This window comes from Ptychodera flava, chromosome 16, assembly GCF_041260155.1.
Source record: "Ptychodera flava strain L36383 chromosome 16, AS_Pfla_20210202, whole genome shotgun sequence".
In the NCBI taxonomy this organism is placed as follows: Eukaryota; Metazoa; Hemichordata; class Enteropneusta; family Ptychoderidae; genus Ptychodera; species Ptychodera flava.
Genome location: NC_091943.1, coordinates 28,931,719 through 28,949,829, shown reverse-complemented (window position 1 = coordinate 28,949,829; position 18,111 = coordinate 28,931,719). Strand labels below are relative to the sequence as shown.

At 36.8% G+C, this 18,111-nt stretch overlaps 1 protein-coding gene across 2 annotated transcripts; it reads right to left on the bottom strand.

Moving 5' to 3' along the window:
• Positions 1–723: 723 nt before the first annotated feature.
• Positions 724–11,313, bottom strand: LOC139114492 (uncharacterized). Of its 2 annotated transcripts, none has more exons than XM_070676263.1 (10): positions 10,988–11,313; positions 9,729–10,127; positions 9,132–9,194; positions 8,412–8,521; positions 6,888–7,172; positions 5,172–5,279; positions 4,344–4,379; positions 3,186–3,242; positions 2,572–2,652; positions 724–1,703 (listed from the first exon to the last, which is right to left on the bottom strand). In XM_070676263.1, the coding sequence occupies exons 1-10, from the start codon at positions 11,076–11,078 to the stop codon at positions 1,470–1,472; spliced, it is 1,464 nt and encodes a 487-aa protein (XP_070532364.1). In that variant the 5' UTR covers positions 11,079–11,313; the 3' UTR covers positions 724–1,469. The 2 variants fall into 2 exon arrangements, with proteins under 2 accessions (XP_070532364.1, XP_070532365.1); XM_070676264.1 differs by having other exon boundaries at positions 11,009–11,313.
• Between the last annotated feature and the right edge of the window lie 6,798 nt (positions 11,314–18,111).

Below are 18,111 nucleotides of genomic sequence, written 5' to 3'. Positions count from 1 at the left end.
GTATGTATGTATGTATGTATGTATGTATGTATGTATGTATGTATGTATGTATGTATGTATGTATGTATGTATGTATGTATGTATGTATGTATGTATGTGTGTATGTATGTATGTATGTATGTATGTATGTATGTATGTATGTGTGTGCGTGCGTGCGTGCGTATGTATGTATGTATGCATGTATGTTTCTATGTGACCCTATGTATCTATGTATGCATGCATTTATGTTGGATTACTTCAAGTACAAAGTAATTATATCTGTTAGTTAAGTGTGATCTGACAATTGCTACTGCAGATATATATATATATATATATATATATATATATATATATATATATATATATATATATATATATATATATGTTTGTACTACTTCAAGTACAAAGTAATTATATTGTTAGTGTGATCTGACAATTGCTATTAGAGATTCATGAAGCTAATTATATATATATATATATATATATATATATATATATATATATATAAACACAAAATTACTTCAAGTACAAAGTAATGAAATCTGTTACTTAAGTTTCATGCATCCTGCAACCCTCTTCTGTCTAAAGATTGCAGGATCGATCCCATGCATATAAGTATTGTATGTAAGAGTTAAGTTAAGGCTTACATCCGATCTTGCTGTAAAATCTTTAGTGTTGTTTTCCTTTTCAGACAATATGACATAGACCAGAACTACAAAGTTTTGTTTGTTTGTAGTTTTTATTGAGGTATTTCAACAACCAAAAGCTTAACTTAAAGTTTGTCATTGACTGCACGGATATACTGCTTGATATTATCGCGGTAAAATAGCATTTCTTGAAAAGTTTGAAGTTTAATAATAGAGAAATAGAAAAACAATATTGTGAAAGATTATCATAATAAAAGCTGCTGTGCTGCTTCTCTGTTTGCATAGATTCCTTTAAAATATTGTAGCTGTAGTTTTCTATCGAGTATTTTTATTCTTAAACAGTGAAAGTGAAACGAAATACAAAAGGGATCGTTAATAATATTTAGCTAGGATCAATTATTGTTTGCCCCTTTTGTATTGTTTAGCCCCAGCACACGTGTGATCATCCCAGTTTAAATGTATTCTAAACATAAACTAGATCAATTATTGTGTAGAGGCTAGCCACATGGATGATCACCCATAGTTGATGTAGGCCTAATAGATTCGATATAAACAATGTTACAACACAATGTAAAATCTAGATGTCATATGTGTGGATTTGGGGCAGTCCTTCACTGACATCAGATGATATTATGGTATAAAAAAAATCGCTAGTGATTTGAAGAGTCAATGGAATAGGATTTTCAAGGCAATATTTCCCACTCCATCCGAGTAATTGGGAAAGTACTGCATAAGAAATTACATATTTGTGCCATCTGTAGTGAAAGATTGATGTTTGTGCACATAGTACTTTCACACCATTGCGCTAAATAACTGATACGAAAACAACCCCATGAACTGTCGTTAAAAGTTCAGTCTGAAAATGTCGCTGTAGACCTGACGCTTGAATAGACTGATGTCGGGACTTCTGTCGGTGTGTGGTTTGTTGAAGAAGAGTTCGTCAACCAGCTGACACAAGCACGGACCCTGAGGCGAGTGTCGCTGTCGACGTCCTGTCGACGGATTGATCAGGCGTCTTCGAAGTTGCTGATAGACATAGATACCGGCTGCCTCTGACAGGTACCTCTTTGCAAGTTTCTGAAGGGAAAATATGATATACGGTGATGCAAAACATTAACATTCTACTTCAACATTACGTCGTTTTTGATCAAACTAGAAGCAGCGGTTATATTATGGTGGCGACTTTGTTGTTGTTATTTAATCGTTTGTTGTCTTGTCGATGGTGCTGGTGGTAGTGGTGGTAGTTATAGTCTTGGCTTTGTGGAGGACCGTGTCCATTGTGACAACGAATCAGTGACTCAGACATGTTTAAAAACTGGCTGTATATGTGTGTAATTCTGTACGTCTTGACATAGAGGTTCAGCTAAACGCCATGTCCGAAGGTTTTCTATATGGTATCGTCGCAATGTATGACACAGGGCCTACTGAGTGTTCAGTTAATAATATCAGAACGTTTTTATTTTGCGTTTTTAGTCTGCATTCTTGGCATCCCGTCGTTCTAAATTTACAAAGCTTGGTGATATTCCGACAAGGATGTTAAAGCCTAGTTGCCGATAGCTAGCCTACCTTGCTAACGGTTATCTTACACCTGAGACAGCCAAACGTTAACAAATACGCTCTAAAGTTGAAGAAGATTCAATATTAAGATATCGGTACTATACCGAACTGAATACAGATATACACAGTCATGTTACATTTTACAATGTATCACCATCACCACCACAACACCACCACCACCACTGCAATCATCATCATAATGTTTGTATTTCCTTTCTTGTTCATTTAATACATCATTTACCATTGCCAAGATGCCAAAATGTATACATCAAATCAAATACATGAAATACACTTAAAGTGTGTTTATCCTTGGACATAAATGCATGTGGTTTCATAAATTTACTCTGAGTATTAAAAAACCGCCAGTATTGCTGTTTGCTATACTTACTTCAACGGTAGTGTCTTCTGAAGTCAAAGGTTCCATTTCATCAGATCCCTCTTCAACATTTGAATCAAGACATCTCCAGATCTATGAAATATATTATTTATTTATTTATTTATTTATTTATTATAATATGTTTAATTAACTTTTGCTCATTTTTCGTTATATCACAAAATACTGTCGACGGAAATATACAACATTGTAAGCATTAATACCGATTACATATTGCTCATTTTCTTTATCTGTGCCCAATACCATATAGGGAAATACTTAGAGAGTAAGTTTCAAAGTAGCCACATGTGTTTATATATAATATGGTTGACGTCCGGGGCCTATTTGATATACCAAAGAATCAAAATCATTACTTCCAACGAACTGATATTGGGAAAAGAGTGTCTTCATCAGCATCATACCGAATAAAGTTGGATATTAATAATAGCAATATGTTCATTATTTTAGCATCAACAATTCTTTCGCCTCGGAAAGTTCGTTTGATTTTCTATTACGCTACACAGGCCACCAATAATAGTTTTGTTCTGTCTATTGAAGACAGTAAAATAATACTCTATTATTGCACTTACGCGTAGAAATCGTCAAGTCATCTTGTCTTTGAAACTTACCGTCTTTCTCCTTTGTCCACCTTTCAAGTGTTCTCTTAGGTAATTTTCGATATATGCCTTTAAATAAACGAATGAGCATATTTTTTAGAAATAGAGTTCTTTTAATATTTCACACAAAATATATTGTAATAGGCGCAAGATAGGAAAATTGGTCTACCATGCATGTCTTCGTTATTTCAGACACACTAGAAAAGAAGCATGCTTGTGAAATTATTTTCCACCAACCGAATGGTCAGTGAAGGAGTAGCTATAACCGTCATGATTCCACTAGCGATGGCGATATAAGACCTGATTATAACTAGTGAGACCAGGCATTTCTTCTGATAGTATATTTTGAGAAACAATGCATGCAATCTATCCAGATTCAGGCGGAAGACCTCACTGTCTGTGACCAATCATGGTTACCGTTACATGTAACAAAATCATTCATTCCAGAAAACACCTCAGGAGGATAGGCATTGCTTTCTCTTTTCTTCCATAGTCAGACGTTACTAATATTATTTTGTAAGTTAGAGGGAAAATGCTTGAAACTTTTGATAAATCTTTCGTCATTTTGTCTCCTGATCCCTAAAGTATTTTGAAATATGAAATATCAACCTCGCCAATATAGTACGTTGTGTAAAATTTGCAGTGGTCTTGTTGACAGGAAATGCTGGCCCGGACTAAAATAAAATTCAGATGACAGCAATAACAATAATAACTTAAAGGCATGTCCACCAGTTAAACACTGAGAATTTGATACCGCTTTGAAAGAAGACGATAGAATTAACAAAAATAATTGAGAATATATCATATTCAAATTTACAGCGGATAGAGAGATTTCACGGACCGGTTAAAAAAGAGTGCACATGTACCAAAGCGAAAATAGCATTCCAACTATCAATCTATCTATCTATCTATCTATCGATCGATCGATCGATCGAGCGATAGATAGAGAGAGGGAGTGAAAGAGATACAGTGAGACAGAAAGACAGAAAGAATTATTCACGCGTTTCTGACGGAGCAGATATAAAGAATGATGACATTTGAGTACAAATATCAAGGCAGGGACAATTGATCAAGCTAGCAAGAGTAGGAAAAGATAAATATGATCTACAGACTTTCAATTTTAAGGGAGATTTTCATGATGTGTCATTTTCCCTATATCTTAATACTTACCTGACAGCTTTTCGTTCGAAAGTGAAAAAAGGCGAGCTGGTATTTGAATTAAAGAAAACGGAAACAGGCCTGGCTGATTTGCCAAAGACTACCCGGTGCTCTTTGTTCGGTAACAACCGTCCTTGGCAACAAAATAATGTGTGTGTGACTACTCCATAATGGAATGTATAATATTCTTGTATTTATGCCAAAGCAAAGGAAAAAATATGAGCGATTTTCCGGAAAGCACGAATAAAAATTCCGATTTTTCTGTGTATTTCCATAGCAGCATGATGCTATCACCAAATCTATGTACCCAAAATATGATTTTGCCATCGAAGTGAGTCGTATTTCCAAATGGCAGATTTGTACGGGTAAAACACGCAAGATTACAGAAGCAAAAGTGAAAGTTCAGGTCCTACAGGAATTTAATGTCAGAAATGTCCAAATAGATGAAAAATCGAATGAGTTCAGCTAGTTTCACGAACAAACATAATTTTATGCCATGACCGCGATGACGTTTGTCTTAAAAGTATTTATGAGATCACTATATCAGTATCTCAAAATCATTTTGTGGTGAGAATTCAACTTTTTACCCACAGTGCATTTCGATATCATTTCGGTTACTTCCTAGCACGTGCCAAAAGTTTTTTACAATAAGAAAGCAAAAATTTTATTGCGTTCTTTATAGTGACCTGATAGATAGAAAATAGGTTCCTGACCAACCTACCCTATTCAACGGAGGCACGGTACAGGACACACAGAGAGGTCTTCATATCAGTCTTACACAATCCTCCCTGGCATTCTAATTTATCATATCTAACAAATGAACACTTATATAAAGGATACCTGTCTACGGCCTGTAAAGTAGTTGGTTGTTCCAAATCCAAAGAGTACGTCATGATCAATGAGTACGGAATTGGAAGCTCGCATTGCTGTCGTTACATAAACACTTACCTGCAGATTGAAATTGGCAGAAAACGTTGACTTGTCAAGATCGAACCCAAAAAGACGATTTAGTATGACACGAGTACCTCTCAAGGGCACTGAGCAAGACCGGACTAATTGAAATATTGTGACGAAATGCGTTGTAATTCTAAACATGTGATTCTTATGTATTTCAACAGACCGAAATTGAATTTTAGGCGAAATGCAACTTATTAGCAGGCTCCCTTCAGTTAAAAATTCAAAACGTTCAGGCAAAGCGCAAAATCTGACCCGACCAAGGTCGACCTGAGACGACCGAGGCTCCTACTGCCGATGATCGGAAAATCATCCTTTGCGCCCTCATGGTCCCACATTCACAAAACATGCATAAAAGCGTTAACGCCTTTGCACTAATATTGAATCAATACGACGTAATATAATCATGCATTTATGTTGTGAATGTCAAATTTCTTCTCAATGGAATAAAGCATACACCTATGCTCTAGTCAGTCTGTGGTGTGGTCATCGCATAGAAGAGGGGGATGTGTGCGTCCGGGTAGGTTTGAATTTCACGCCGGGCGCGCGTAGAAGTGAATGGGTACTTTTCAGCTCGTGCGCAATAGCAGTAAATCGTGCTTGGGTATTTTTTCTTTGATTCCCATGAAATTGCATGAAACGTTGAAGTCCAGGTCGATTTTAGGAGGAGTTGGTTTGAACCTGGTAGGGCTTAGAATCATTGTTTTGGTCCAAGTTGGCTTTTGGCCGAAGTGTACTGGCTTCTTTCTACTGACTGCTGTTTACCCATCTGTCACTCGTTATAGTATGGATGTGTGTGAAATGCCTCACTGTTTGCAGTGAAAACATACAGTACATATTAAGCAATATTTTGTTTTTCTCTATGATATATTCCCCATGAAATATAAATTTGTCAATGGGCAACAGTAAAAGTGTACAAAAGTGATTGTAACTGCAGTTTCCAAGTTCAGAAGTGCCAAATAGGCAAAGAATGTTTGCTGTCTCTTTTAATAGAAGTGGTGATATATACTTTGAGTTCTGTTGCTAGTATTACACTTCTGTCACTCAAATGACGAATGATAGACTAGTATACTTATCACACGAACAATCTAAGTTTGTCGTCTCTGGACACCAGATACCGTAATTTATACTCTGGTCGTTCTACGTCAAGACAACCCGCGTCTATGTCATCAATTTGAGTGCGTCGGAACGTTTTTGCTTCGTCGCAATCTTCGATATGCTCGCTTGTCAATGTATAAACAAACATGGTTGCACGTATTTCTCCCGCGATCAAAATTTGTCTGACGTGAAAATTCGTAAAAATAAGTCAAATTTTTAGAGTCTGACAAATTACACACACTTAGCAAATTTATGTGTCATTCTGATTTAGTTTTGTTACCAAAATGGGGGTTCGTATCCATATACACCAAACCGCCGCCTGAACTTTCGACGCACAGAGTACTTTCATGCCGTCGATTTTTAGACCGGGTTGGTCTCATTTATATTTGGTCTTTGGGTGGTTGCCCTTAATCGAGATAATCTTAGATTAGGGTTGATTTAATATGAATAAACAAAAAATGCAAAAATCATGTTTTAAGTGCTTATTTGGCAGCAATTACTTACCATTTCATAGACTCCGAAGAATATTATTAGATACAAAAGTAAGAGTGTCACTCCAATAGAAGTAAATGTCAACACAGCACTCGTCAAGTTAATGTTCTGTATTCCGTCATTCAGGTTGGCACCAGTGTACCAGAAATATAGTGCCCAAACTAAAACAAGGAAGAACAGTACCACTAAAATGATCAGTGTCTGTATTGAAGTGCAGCACTTGACGCAGCAAATGCAACTGTTGAATCCAACCTCTTCCATTGCTTTCTTTACCTTTTCCCGGCTTTCATTGTCTATCTGTGAGAAGAGAAGCGGAACATTGTAGACTCGTAAGACCGACAGGCAGCAGGAAGTAATCGAGATACTGGAAAGAAAGGCGCTTACGTCAACATAGAAGTACAAATGGTTAAAGGGACAAAGTCGCTCGTTTTTGAGTTTTTTTCATGAATTTTGTTAGATATGAACAGTGGTTTGTGTTGGTTGACTTCTTGAAACATATTGAAATACTGGTCAACTGTGTACAACCTCAACCCTGCTTGCAGCCAGACAAGATTAACCATTAATGAAACATTTTACAGTTTGTACCAACAAAGTCAAGTTCAAAACTTCAACTGTACAACTCTCGCCAGGCATGGCTTAACATACACTGTTTCATAAATTTTGGACCTCATGCATGCTTTCGTAATGAAATATTAATCGGCGGTGCCTTTCATATTGATAAGATAGCAACTTTCCCTGTTGTTGTTTTTTTGTAACAGACGAGCAAGTTGGAATAGGAACAGTCCATTTTGTAGAGGTCATACAGGAAATAACCTGCTTGTTTTTAGCAAAAGGGTAATTTTTTACACTTTTGCAGTTAAGCACCGTCGTCGTTTTCGATTTGTCCCTTTACAAGGAAAATGATTGTAACGCTTGACATTTCTATTAGTTCTCTTCTGTAGAACCAATACATTAAATTTTCTTATCCTTCTCTGTTGTATGTTAAAGTATAAAGTACTGGCCATGCAAACGTGCTATCCATTGTGTGGATGTATGTTATCGTGACAAGTGAATGCTAGTCGGAACAGAAATGAACTAGTCAAAAATAAAATTACACATGAATTATTTTATTACATGCTCTGTTGACAAGCTGTGCACTTGGTATTTTAATGTAATTTTGAAAGCAAAACAAGAAACCGTATTCAATAAATGAAACACAACTATTTGAAACACATCAAAGTTATAACTAGTGCAGTTCTCAACCTTTGAGTTCACTGCCATCAGAAGAAAGTATCATAAAAATTCTTACTCACATGTTGCCAAATCGTGGCTGTTGGTTGCATTTTGAATTTACTTACTGGTTTACTGAAACATGCATTTAACGCTTATGTCTGCTTCATCGCATAAGTAATCGAAACTATACAAGAAAAGTATTAATCATAACTCTCATTCGTAAAATAACACAAATAACATTGTTAGATCGATATGACCATTAACAGTCCTGAACGAGTTGCAATGTAAGGCAAACATTATATATAAAGTACAGTGAAACATTACCTGTATTCCCTTGATGTTAAACGTATCGAATATGGAATCATAGTCATACCCCTCTCCGCAGCAGTGACCTCGAGACTCTACTTTGAGAACCATTTTCCCATTAAACTGATCTAAAACGTAATCAGATGTGTCCAATTAAAAGAAAAATATCTTAAACTTTTAAATATTTTCGTTACTTTTTGTTCTGCATGGCAAAATAGTCCCCTACTATTTCCGCTTAGATATTTTAAAGTACAACGTATTTGCCTTGCTATTACAACCTATTATGAAGAACAACCAAAGTCCAGATACCCCGTCTTAGCCCATGATGGACGAAAACAAACTTTGCACAACATACTGTAATGTACTCGGCTAAGCCTTGTAGACTATGTTGTTGCTTCGCCCTACACTACGCTGTGCACAACCTTAGCAAGTGAATTTGTAGATGTAAAAAACATCTGGGGCAAGAATACTGGATAATCGGATACATTATCAATAATAACCAGTGCGGATGAAGTAAATATCAGGAAATGTAAGATCTGTTTTCTCTTGTACCGAACTTTGCTAGGTAAACCCTGATATGTATTTTAATTTGGTAAGAGAATGATCGAATTGGTTTCACTGAGGGAAACGTTTAGCACAAGTTTAATTTATTTATGTTCGAGGAGAATACTACCCTAAACAGTTTAATTTACATTGGTAATAATTGATTTGTGTTATGTACAAATAAGTGGTGATTACCTTGTTCTCGTCTCACATAAAATCTTTGTAATGATATGTAACTGTCTGCTTGGTCAAGGTCACCTGTACATTAATGGATGGAAAACAAGCTGTTACTCGTCTCTGTGTAGCAACAACCACATGGGTATCACTGTATGTGTCAGTTGCACACGCAAAGGGAACCAATATGTATATATATATATATATATATATATATATATATATATATATATATATATATATATATATATATACCGTGTATATATATATATATATATATATATATATATATATATATATATATATATATATATATATATATATACGTACAAACATACATTAATTGATACATACATACATACATACATACATACATACATACATACATACATACATACATACATACATACATACATAAGCTTACATACATACATACATACATACATACATACATACTATGAAATATATAATGACAAAGACAAACAAACAGATAAAGACAGGTTTTATATTTAAGTAATATTGTGGCTAAATGTTTTGACGTGTTTTCGAAAATTCCGCTAGTCTCTTACATATTGTTGGCATGAAACAAATTTCAAAAACTATGGGATTTTGCAATACCTCTTATTAGTGCGCCGATAAATTTGTCCCAGAACCCTATGTCTCCGACGTCGAGGTGAGTCAAATGGGAGATGAAGTCCGGAATGTCTTCACCCCTTAGCAACACTGGAATCACTATCTTCTGCTCTGTGAACAAATGTTCACTCAGGGTAAGTTGTGCCTCGTATTTACATAATTGGCTGTTCAGGAAATCTGGTGACAGCACCAGAACTATCGTGTCGCATTCTCGAATCAACCGTAGAATGTTGTCTGGAATCGATACGCCGCCTATGAAATCTGCGTCGCCGTGTTGGCAAACAAACTGATCAAGCTTATCGGATGTTTCTTCCACCCAGTCCTTGTCATTGTCGTGGCAGAAAAAGGTGATGACTTTTCGCTCACGGTCAGTCTCTTCCGTTTCTGCCAAAAAAACCGAAAGTTGTGACAAAGGAAGTATAAAAAGCCTGTATTCGGTGAAATGTCGGCCTAGTATTTGTGTATGTTTTTGAATACGAGTGTGCTTCAACATACGGGCATCAGAAGACATCCTCTGTAAAACTAAAACAATACAAAAAACGAGACGTCATGAGCCCCTAGCAGGAGTTACATAAATTTCGTTTAGTGATGTTAACTTCGCTAAAATTGGGAGTTTACTGGGACGGCCTTTCAAATTTATACTTTGAGAAAATATACACTTTGAGAAAATATGAGAAAATACGTACAACCAAATTTTAAAGTCGCATAAGGCTTTGAAACTTGCTCAACTCATTTGCGTTTCTAAATAATTGGACTACCAAGCCTCGTTCTCGTTATGTGTATATTCACTAATGCAACGTGTCACTTTGCCATCGAAACTAAAAGGAAAAATAGACTTTTCTGTGGTCAAGCTACTCAGATAACACAATGACAGTATAGTACACGTCATTGCGAGCAAATCACATTTGGCACGATGATGTTTTTATCTGTATACAGTTCGCCCATTACGTTTTTTAATGAAAATGCCTGTGAAGAAATGGCTTTTTGTAGCCTGCTTATATATTCTAACATGGCTCCATGACACCGTGTCAATTTATTGGCATACTGCAACAAAAACCTGAGAGTTAGAATCATTTTTATTTCACTTTCATGTAGTACGAACGGTTCACGTGATGTGTATTTCCTGATGATCAGAGGGTATTTTTGACGGTGGTTATTTTACAGATCTATTTGAACCTATTTTTGGACTTTGCACCTAACAGTACTTATTTTCGAAATAACAGACGCCGATAAGGACGGCTTACCGGATAACTTAAAGTGTTTACCATTCTTCCTAGTACTTTCCCTTTCCGCTGAAGCAACCTCATTCTCGATGATGAATCCAGTGGCGGCCATGCTGTACAAGTTAACAGGAAAGTCAATTATGATGAAGACGAGGACGACGAAGAACTCTGCCTATGGAGCTGATCCTTTGCTAATGAAAGGAAGTCTCGAGTCGAGAAAGGAGATTTTCCTGGACGCTTTATCAGTTCCACAGCTATGATACTGACAGACACCAAACGTTTGTCAAGAGGACACTGTAGAGAAGTATCCTGGGGAAGTATTCCTAACGAAATAGTATTACTGTGGCATGTACGGCACAGTTCAGAGTTCAAATATAATTCACATTGACTTTCTCATTAGCTAATGTTAATAATCAAATGAATCACAAGCCTTACAGTATGTATGTATGTATATGTATGTATGTATGTATGTATGTATGTATGTATGTATGTATGTATGTATGTATGTATGTATGTATGTATGTATGTATGTATGTATGTATGTATGTATGTATGTATGTATGTATGTATGTATGTATGTATGTATGTATCAGTGTTTTATGTGTGTGTGTGTGTGTGTGTATGTGTGTATGTATGTATGTATGTATGTATGTATGTATGTATGTATGTATGTATTATGTATGTATGTATGTATGTGTGTGTATGTGTGTGTGCATACATGTATTAGATTGTCACCAGATTATCACCGGATTAACTTTGACAAAGTCAACAACAAAAGCACCAGCAAGGTATAACAGATACCTTGCTAGTGCGTTAGTTATTGACTTTGTCAAAGTTAATCCAGTGATAATCTGGGGACAGCGTCCACAGATTAGTAATTTACCCTTGCTCGCTTTGGCGCATTACGCAATCAAACGCATAAGATAATGTCAGATTGTCAGAGGACAATTCGTGACACGGCGAAGGAGAAAAAGAAATTATTACAAATCAGTGCTAACATAAGACCAAGACACAAAGGGTTGGCAGTATTCTTTATTTCCAATACATATCATAGCCAAACGTATTAACATAAAATAATCATAGCAGGAGAACCCTGTGATGAGCCCAAGACACCCCTACCCCAACGGACATATTGTTCATCCCCATATGATTGAAAGAATGAATATCAATGGTGTGATTGGTTGACAATGAAATGTGTGCTATTTGGCGCGCCAATTAGGTAATTTATGACACAAACAATGAATTGAATAGTCGAGTAAATCGATAACAGAACTGGAAATCATGTTATCAAAGTTTATAGAAAAGTAGCATATGTAAGGCTGTTACACATACGTATTTACATACATTAAGAACGCTGGATCGACTTTCAATATTTCAGCATTTTACATTTTCGAAGTTAATTATCATCATTGGAAACGACAATGTCCCGCACATCCATGTGTTGAATGATGAACATGTGATCGCTCGTTTTGCCACCATATCAGTGCTTCAATCTGTATAAAATATTACATAACTACTCAGGGTTCATTTGTATATTGGACTAAATGCTTCTCACTGTTAATTTCGCAAAACCCTGTAGTGATCGTTCCCCTTTTTTGTATCAACAATCGTCTCCATAGCGGCTTTGAGAAGTGATGACCGATGGTTTGAGCATGAATAATGGCGACAAAATAACTTCATCCTGTTTAACAAACATTCAGGTCAAATCCAACTCCTGGACTTTCGACATTGACGATTGTCATTGAAGCGAGACTTCGAACGCTAAGTGCAAAGATAAATACGTTTATCGTCAAAGATACACCGAGACTACTTGATACATACACGTACCTGATTGTTCATTCAAATGCAAATATTTTTTTAAATAATTTTTTTAATTACCCACTACATACACTTATTACATATATTCTGGCCATGTAATAACGGGCAAACAAGAGCCATGTGTTGTTCAATTATGATGATTGAATTCGAAAATCTAAATATTTAACCATCGAAAATCAGAAAGTTTTTAGGCAAAAAGGTGATTTTCAAAAGTGCAAAAAATAGTTTAGAATCGAAGGGCTTTAAAGAGGGTTGGTCAGGTTACCGGAAAGTACGAGATTTTTTAAAATGTATTCGACTTCTCTCAAACGTTTGCGTATACGACTGCGTTTTCAAGTTGTATATTTAAGCGTGCTTTGTGAAGCAAGTTCACCAAGGATGATTTTTACATATGTGCTACCTTTGTGGTCACTTACCCGGAAAAGCTATTTTCGCCATTTATAACTTGCACGATTTTTACAAAAACCGATAGAAATAGTACAGGAAGTTGCCCATGTAATTTGAATCATGGGAAAAAGCGCCAAGCTTGGAGCTTGCATAATGTGATATGGAAGGCACCATTTTCCCATGGGTATGGCATTGTCCACTCACCCAGGCTCAAACCAGGCTGTGCGTATTAAAGGGAAACCTAAGTCCAGCGACATTGACCGTTTATCCCTTCCAAAATCACCCTTGAATAAAATGCAGCTCAAATTTGCAACATAATTGCACGCGCCGACGACTACGGAGCGACGAAAAGAGACATTGAAGTAGACGACATTTATGGAAATAAGCTCGGAATCCCATGGGCGCGAAAGGGCTCATGGGAGGAGCGTGCGTGACGTCATCGGCGATACACGAACGTGTGTGACAGCCTACCAAAGCATTGGAGTCTATGACTGCAGGAGTGCAGTTCTGCACGTTACGACTCTTTAATGCTCAGTAGCACAAAAAATAGTTAACTGTTGTTCAGTTGAGTGCAAAAATCACTCAGGGAAGAACAAACGGAGTCAGCTTTTACCGTCTTCCCACAGAACAGCTTTTTCGAAGACAGTGGCTAAAGAAAGTCGGGCGAGTTTAAAAATCTGTAAAAGATACAACGTTATGTTCTAATTCTTTCAGGATGATTGTTTTATAAGGGATTTCGGGATTCTGATACCGATACAAGACGATACTACACAATGCGGTTCGTATCTTGACATGCTGAGTCAGCCTACTATCGCCGGTTTGAACCAGATAAATATTAATATTGGCGATTTCGGGACTCTAAAATCCGAAGACGAAACTACACAAAGCGTCTCTTATCTTGACATCCCGGGTCTGCCACATCTCCGATATATAACCAATAAATATAGGCAATTTCGGGACTATACCTTGTAATATTGATATTACAAGATATTGGAATGACTTTTTGCCTACTGTGTCTCGGCACGCCAGGTGTGAGAAATCGCCGATATTATATTTACCCGATAAATATCAATTGCGCCGGAACTCCTAGGCTAATATCGATACCAGACGATCCTAGATTTACTTGCACTGTGTGGTGTTGGCATGCCGGGTCTACGAAATCACGGATATTTATCCGATAAATATCGGCGACTTAGGACTTTAACTCTGATACTAGACGATACTTTGTCAAATCGTGGGTAAATATCCGATGTATATCAGAGATTTCACCACCTAACAGATCTGACCACCCGAATACCTCTCTCCGACTCTTAGTTCAAAAATAGCATCCATGGCCGGAAGTCAAGAATACTGTATGTTTTACATTATTAGATTTATTAATGCACGAAATACATTTTTTACATGTAAAGCATTTTTTTTCATTAAATGTCCACACGGGACTTCGTCGAGAGGGCCGATCGGATATCATCGGGACTCGGGAGGCCCTTGCACAAATTAGGGCCTACATTCTTTACATGTAAACATTTTTACTTGGCGATCGGGACTTGAACAGAGGACATATCGGAAATCATCGAGAGTTTGGGCTTGTCTTGTTGTATGAAACACATTCCTTACAACAAGCTTTAAGACGATACTATTTTTTTAAATAGCGGGCAAATATTCATTATATCGGCGATTTCATCACTTTGTAGATCTGAGTAAGTCCGACTTCCTAAGTTCGACACCAGCTTCGAAAACAGACGACACTATAGGCCTAATAGATTTGTCAAATCGCGAATAAATATTTTCTGATACATATGGGAGATTTCGCAACCTTAAAGATCTGGCCAAGCTCGACTTACACGGTAACACATACAATCAGTCAATCATTCCGTATCATTCACGAACCAAAAATTAATTTTAAGCGACTGATACAGAAAACTCTGTTTTAGAAACGTAGCGTTGAAGGATCGCAGGGTCACTCAGTCTCTCCAATCCAGTTCAGGGTCTGTACAAGCACAGTGACTCCCTCCGCTGAATCATACACAAAACGCAAGCAACCAAGATATGAACGATGTTTTGAGATGCTTTCTAATTATTACATATCTTGGACAGGTTCAAATTAGTATGGTTTGATTTCAGTCAGGGAAAAGTAATACTCGATGTCAGAAATATCGCTGTCCGAACTCTCCATAGTCGTCTTACGAACGCGCTGAACTGTTCACAGTACTCCTCCAGCTGCAAGCTACAATCGTCTGTATCGCCGATGACGTCACGCACGCTTCTCCCATGAGCCCTTTCGCGCCCATGGAATTCCGGGCTCATTTCCATAAATGTCGTCTACTTCAAGTTCTCTTTTCGTCGTGCCGTAGTCGTCAGCGCGTGCAATTATGTTGCAAATTTGAGCTGCATTTTACTCAAGGGTGATTTTGGAAGGGATAAACTGTCAAAGTCGCTGGACTTAGGTTCCCCTTTAACATAACTTTTGTTTATACTGAGTATCCTTGCATAAACGTTGAATCACTTATAATAAACTGTCCACTGTCAGATTTTGTGTTGCTGTTTACTACTGTGTTACTGTGAGTGGACAATGTGGGGGCCATACCCATCCGAAGATGGTCTCTTCCATATCACATGATACAAGCTCCAAGCTTGGGGCTTTTTTCCCATGATTCAAATTACATGGGCAACTTCCTGTACTATTTTTATCATTTTTGTAAAAAATCGGGCGAGTTATAAATGGTGAAAATAGCTTTTCTGGGGTAAATGACCACAGAGCTACCACATATGTAAAAATCATCCTTGGTGAACTTCCCCTTTAAGGCACGTAAAATTATTTTGGGTATATTGTCTTGAAGTGATATCACAGGTTACTGCTCGCCCGGAATGATGTACGTCTTTACAGCGAGACCAAGGTTTCAAATATCAGGAACACTTTTGATACATTTAAAAATGCAACGGAACTTGCATGATTCAGGAAATTGTTCGATCGCACGTCGGGTAAACTTTTCTATCACGAATTCACGTGGTACCTGCTTTGCCTGCTACCTCCATACATCACACGAAGAGAAGCAAGGAAAGCAGAAATGTCTGGGAAACTAAACCGGTGTAGCTCTACGTATATGATTTAAATCACATTGGCCAGGGAATATGGTGTTCCAGTCGGATTCGAGCTCATAACGCACGGCACCAGTCGCGTAGAAGCCAAGACAAAACCGCTCGGCCAAATCCCCAAGTGTGGTTTGGACGAGTGACTTAATGATAACTTTGCCTCAATTGTGCATCCACCTTCTGATTTATCGTTGGCAAAATGTTTTACATGGAAATAAATAAATTCGAAGTTTTGCATCGAAGTAAAGAAACTACATGCCTTTGTTGTTGTATCTTGCACTGGTATGTCATACATTCTGCCACCGGCTGTTTCTTCTGGTCATATATGTACCATTCATCTCATCCTCGTTGATTCCTGCATCGTCGGAAAGGCATCTTGCAGTGTTCATTAACACATTCATCGACACCCATTCTTCTTTACTCCAGTGTTTTTTGAATAAGTACTGACACACTAGTTCAAACAAGTTCAAAATCAAAGTTTCTATGAGATTACCTGAATGGAAGATGTATCTCGTTGATGTTTTTCTGAAAGACAAGATTGTCAACTTAAATAGATTTGCCTAAAATCTACGATGTTATAAAAATTATATTTTTATCAGTGTCTACAGATGGAGAATGAAAACTTAGCATTCAAGCCCGACCAACAATAGACACAATTTTCATATGGGTCGCTTGTTTGTTGTCTTCATGTGCCAGTGCTGTTACCTGTCTAAACTTGTGACTTGTACGAAATCAGTGCAAAGGGTTGTCTAACAAGGTCAGGTGAAGATTACTACAAAGAGACATGGGTACAGTGTAATTATTTTATCGATGATTCATTAATGATCAATGAATAATCGATTGATTTAATATTTTAGGAATTAAGTAATAATTCCCCATAAAAGCATTTCTCCATCATAACTGGCAACCACTTCATACAAATCAATAAAGCTGTAAAACGGATTTGAAAATGAAACATCACAAATGATTAAAACAGAGAATATCCAGCATGTCTCTCCAGTAATTCAAGTTATATATCGTAATATATTCCTGACGACACAGTTTTATCCAGTAACTAAAACTTTTTACGTTTCAAACAAAATGGGAATATTGTCTACCTTGCTATGTTCCTTACGAAATCCTGCCTTGAAGTGAGAGAGGACACCTGTAGCCTCTGACATATTACAGAGTCTCCGGTTTGAGATGAAGTGAAAGGCGGTTTCTGTTGTTTGCCAGTAGTGTAATTTTGTAAAAACCGGATCTAAAATGTGAAGTATGTAATTTTATCATTTTTTAAATCCCAAACTTGTCAATTTTAAAGAAAATAGTGCCGGGGCTGTTATCCGTCAAATGATTACTATGCTGCCTTCTATTCATCAACAAGGTACCATTGACTCCTGTACGGCACCCTATTGGGATGTGCTACGTTAGATATACGAGGCCAGTAATAATATGTATTACAGCTTGAGAATAAAAAAATTGCATTAACGCCCAACCAATGATACAACAGCAATTCCACAATGATTTGTTAATAGAAAGTGTTATCTTTTCGTGCCCGTGCTGTCGCCTTTTTAAATGATATTTAAATTTGTTTGAAATATATATGCGGAGAATTGTTAACTAGGACATAGGTAAACTAATTACTCTGAAAGATATGGCCACTGTATAATGAATTTATTGATGATATTAAAAAATATTGATTAAATACTCATTGATTTCAGATTGTTTGAAATAGAACATAATTTCCGAATAAATACAATTTCTACATCGTAACAATGGTAAACACCTAATATAAAGCGAAATTGATAAAACTGCGAATCGATTTGCGATTGAAATATCATGAAATAATCACAAGTCATCTTGGTTATGTA

Coding starts and splice junctions, on each gene's coding strand:
- LOC139114492 (XM_070676263.1), bottom strand. CDS start 11,078: ATGGCCGCCACTGGATTCATCATCGAGAATGAGGTTGCTTCAGCGGAA. Junction 3,243..4,343: donor TTCGAACGAAAAGCTGTCAG/GTAAGTATTAAG, acceptor GTTTATTTAAAG/GCATATATCGAAAATTACCT. Junction 1,704..2,571: donor CAGAAGACACTACCGTTGAA/GTAAGTATAGCA, acceptor TTTTCCCTTCAG/AAACTTGCAAAGAGGTACCT.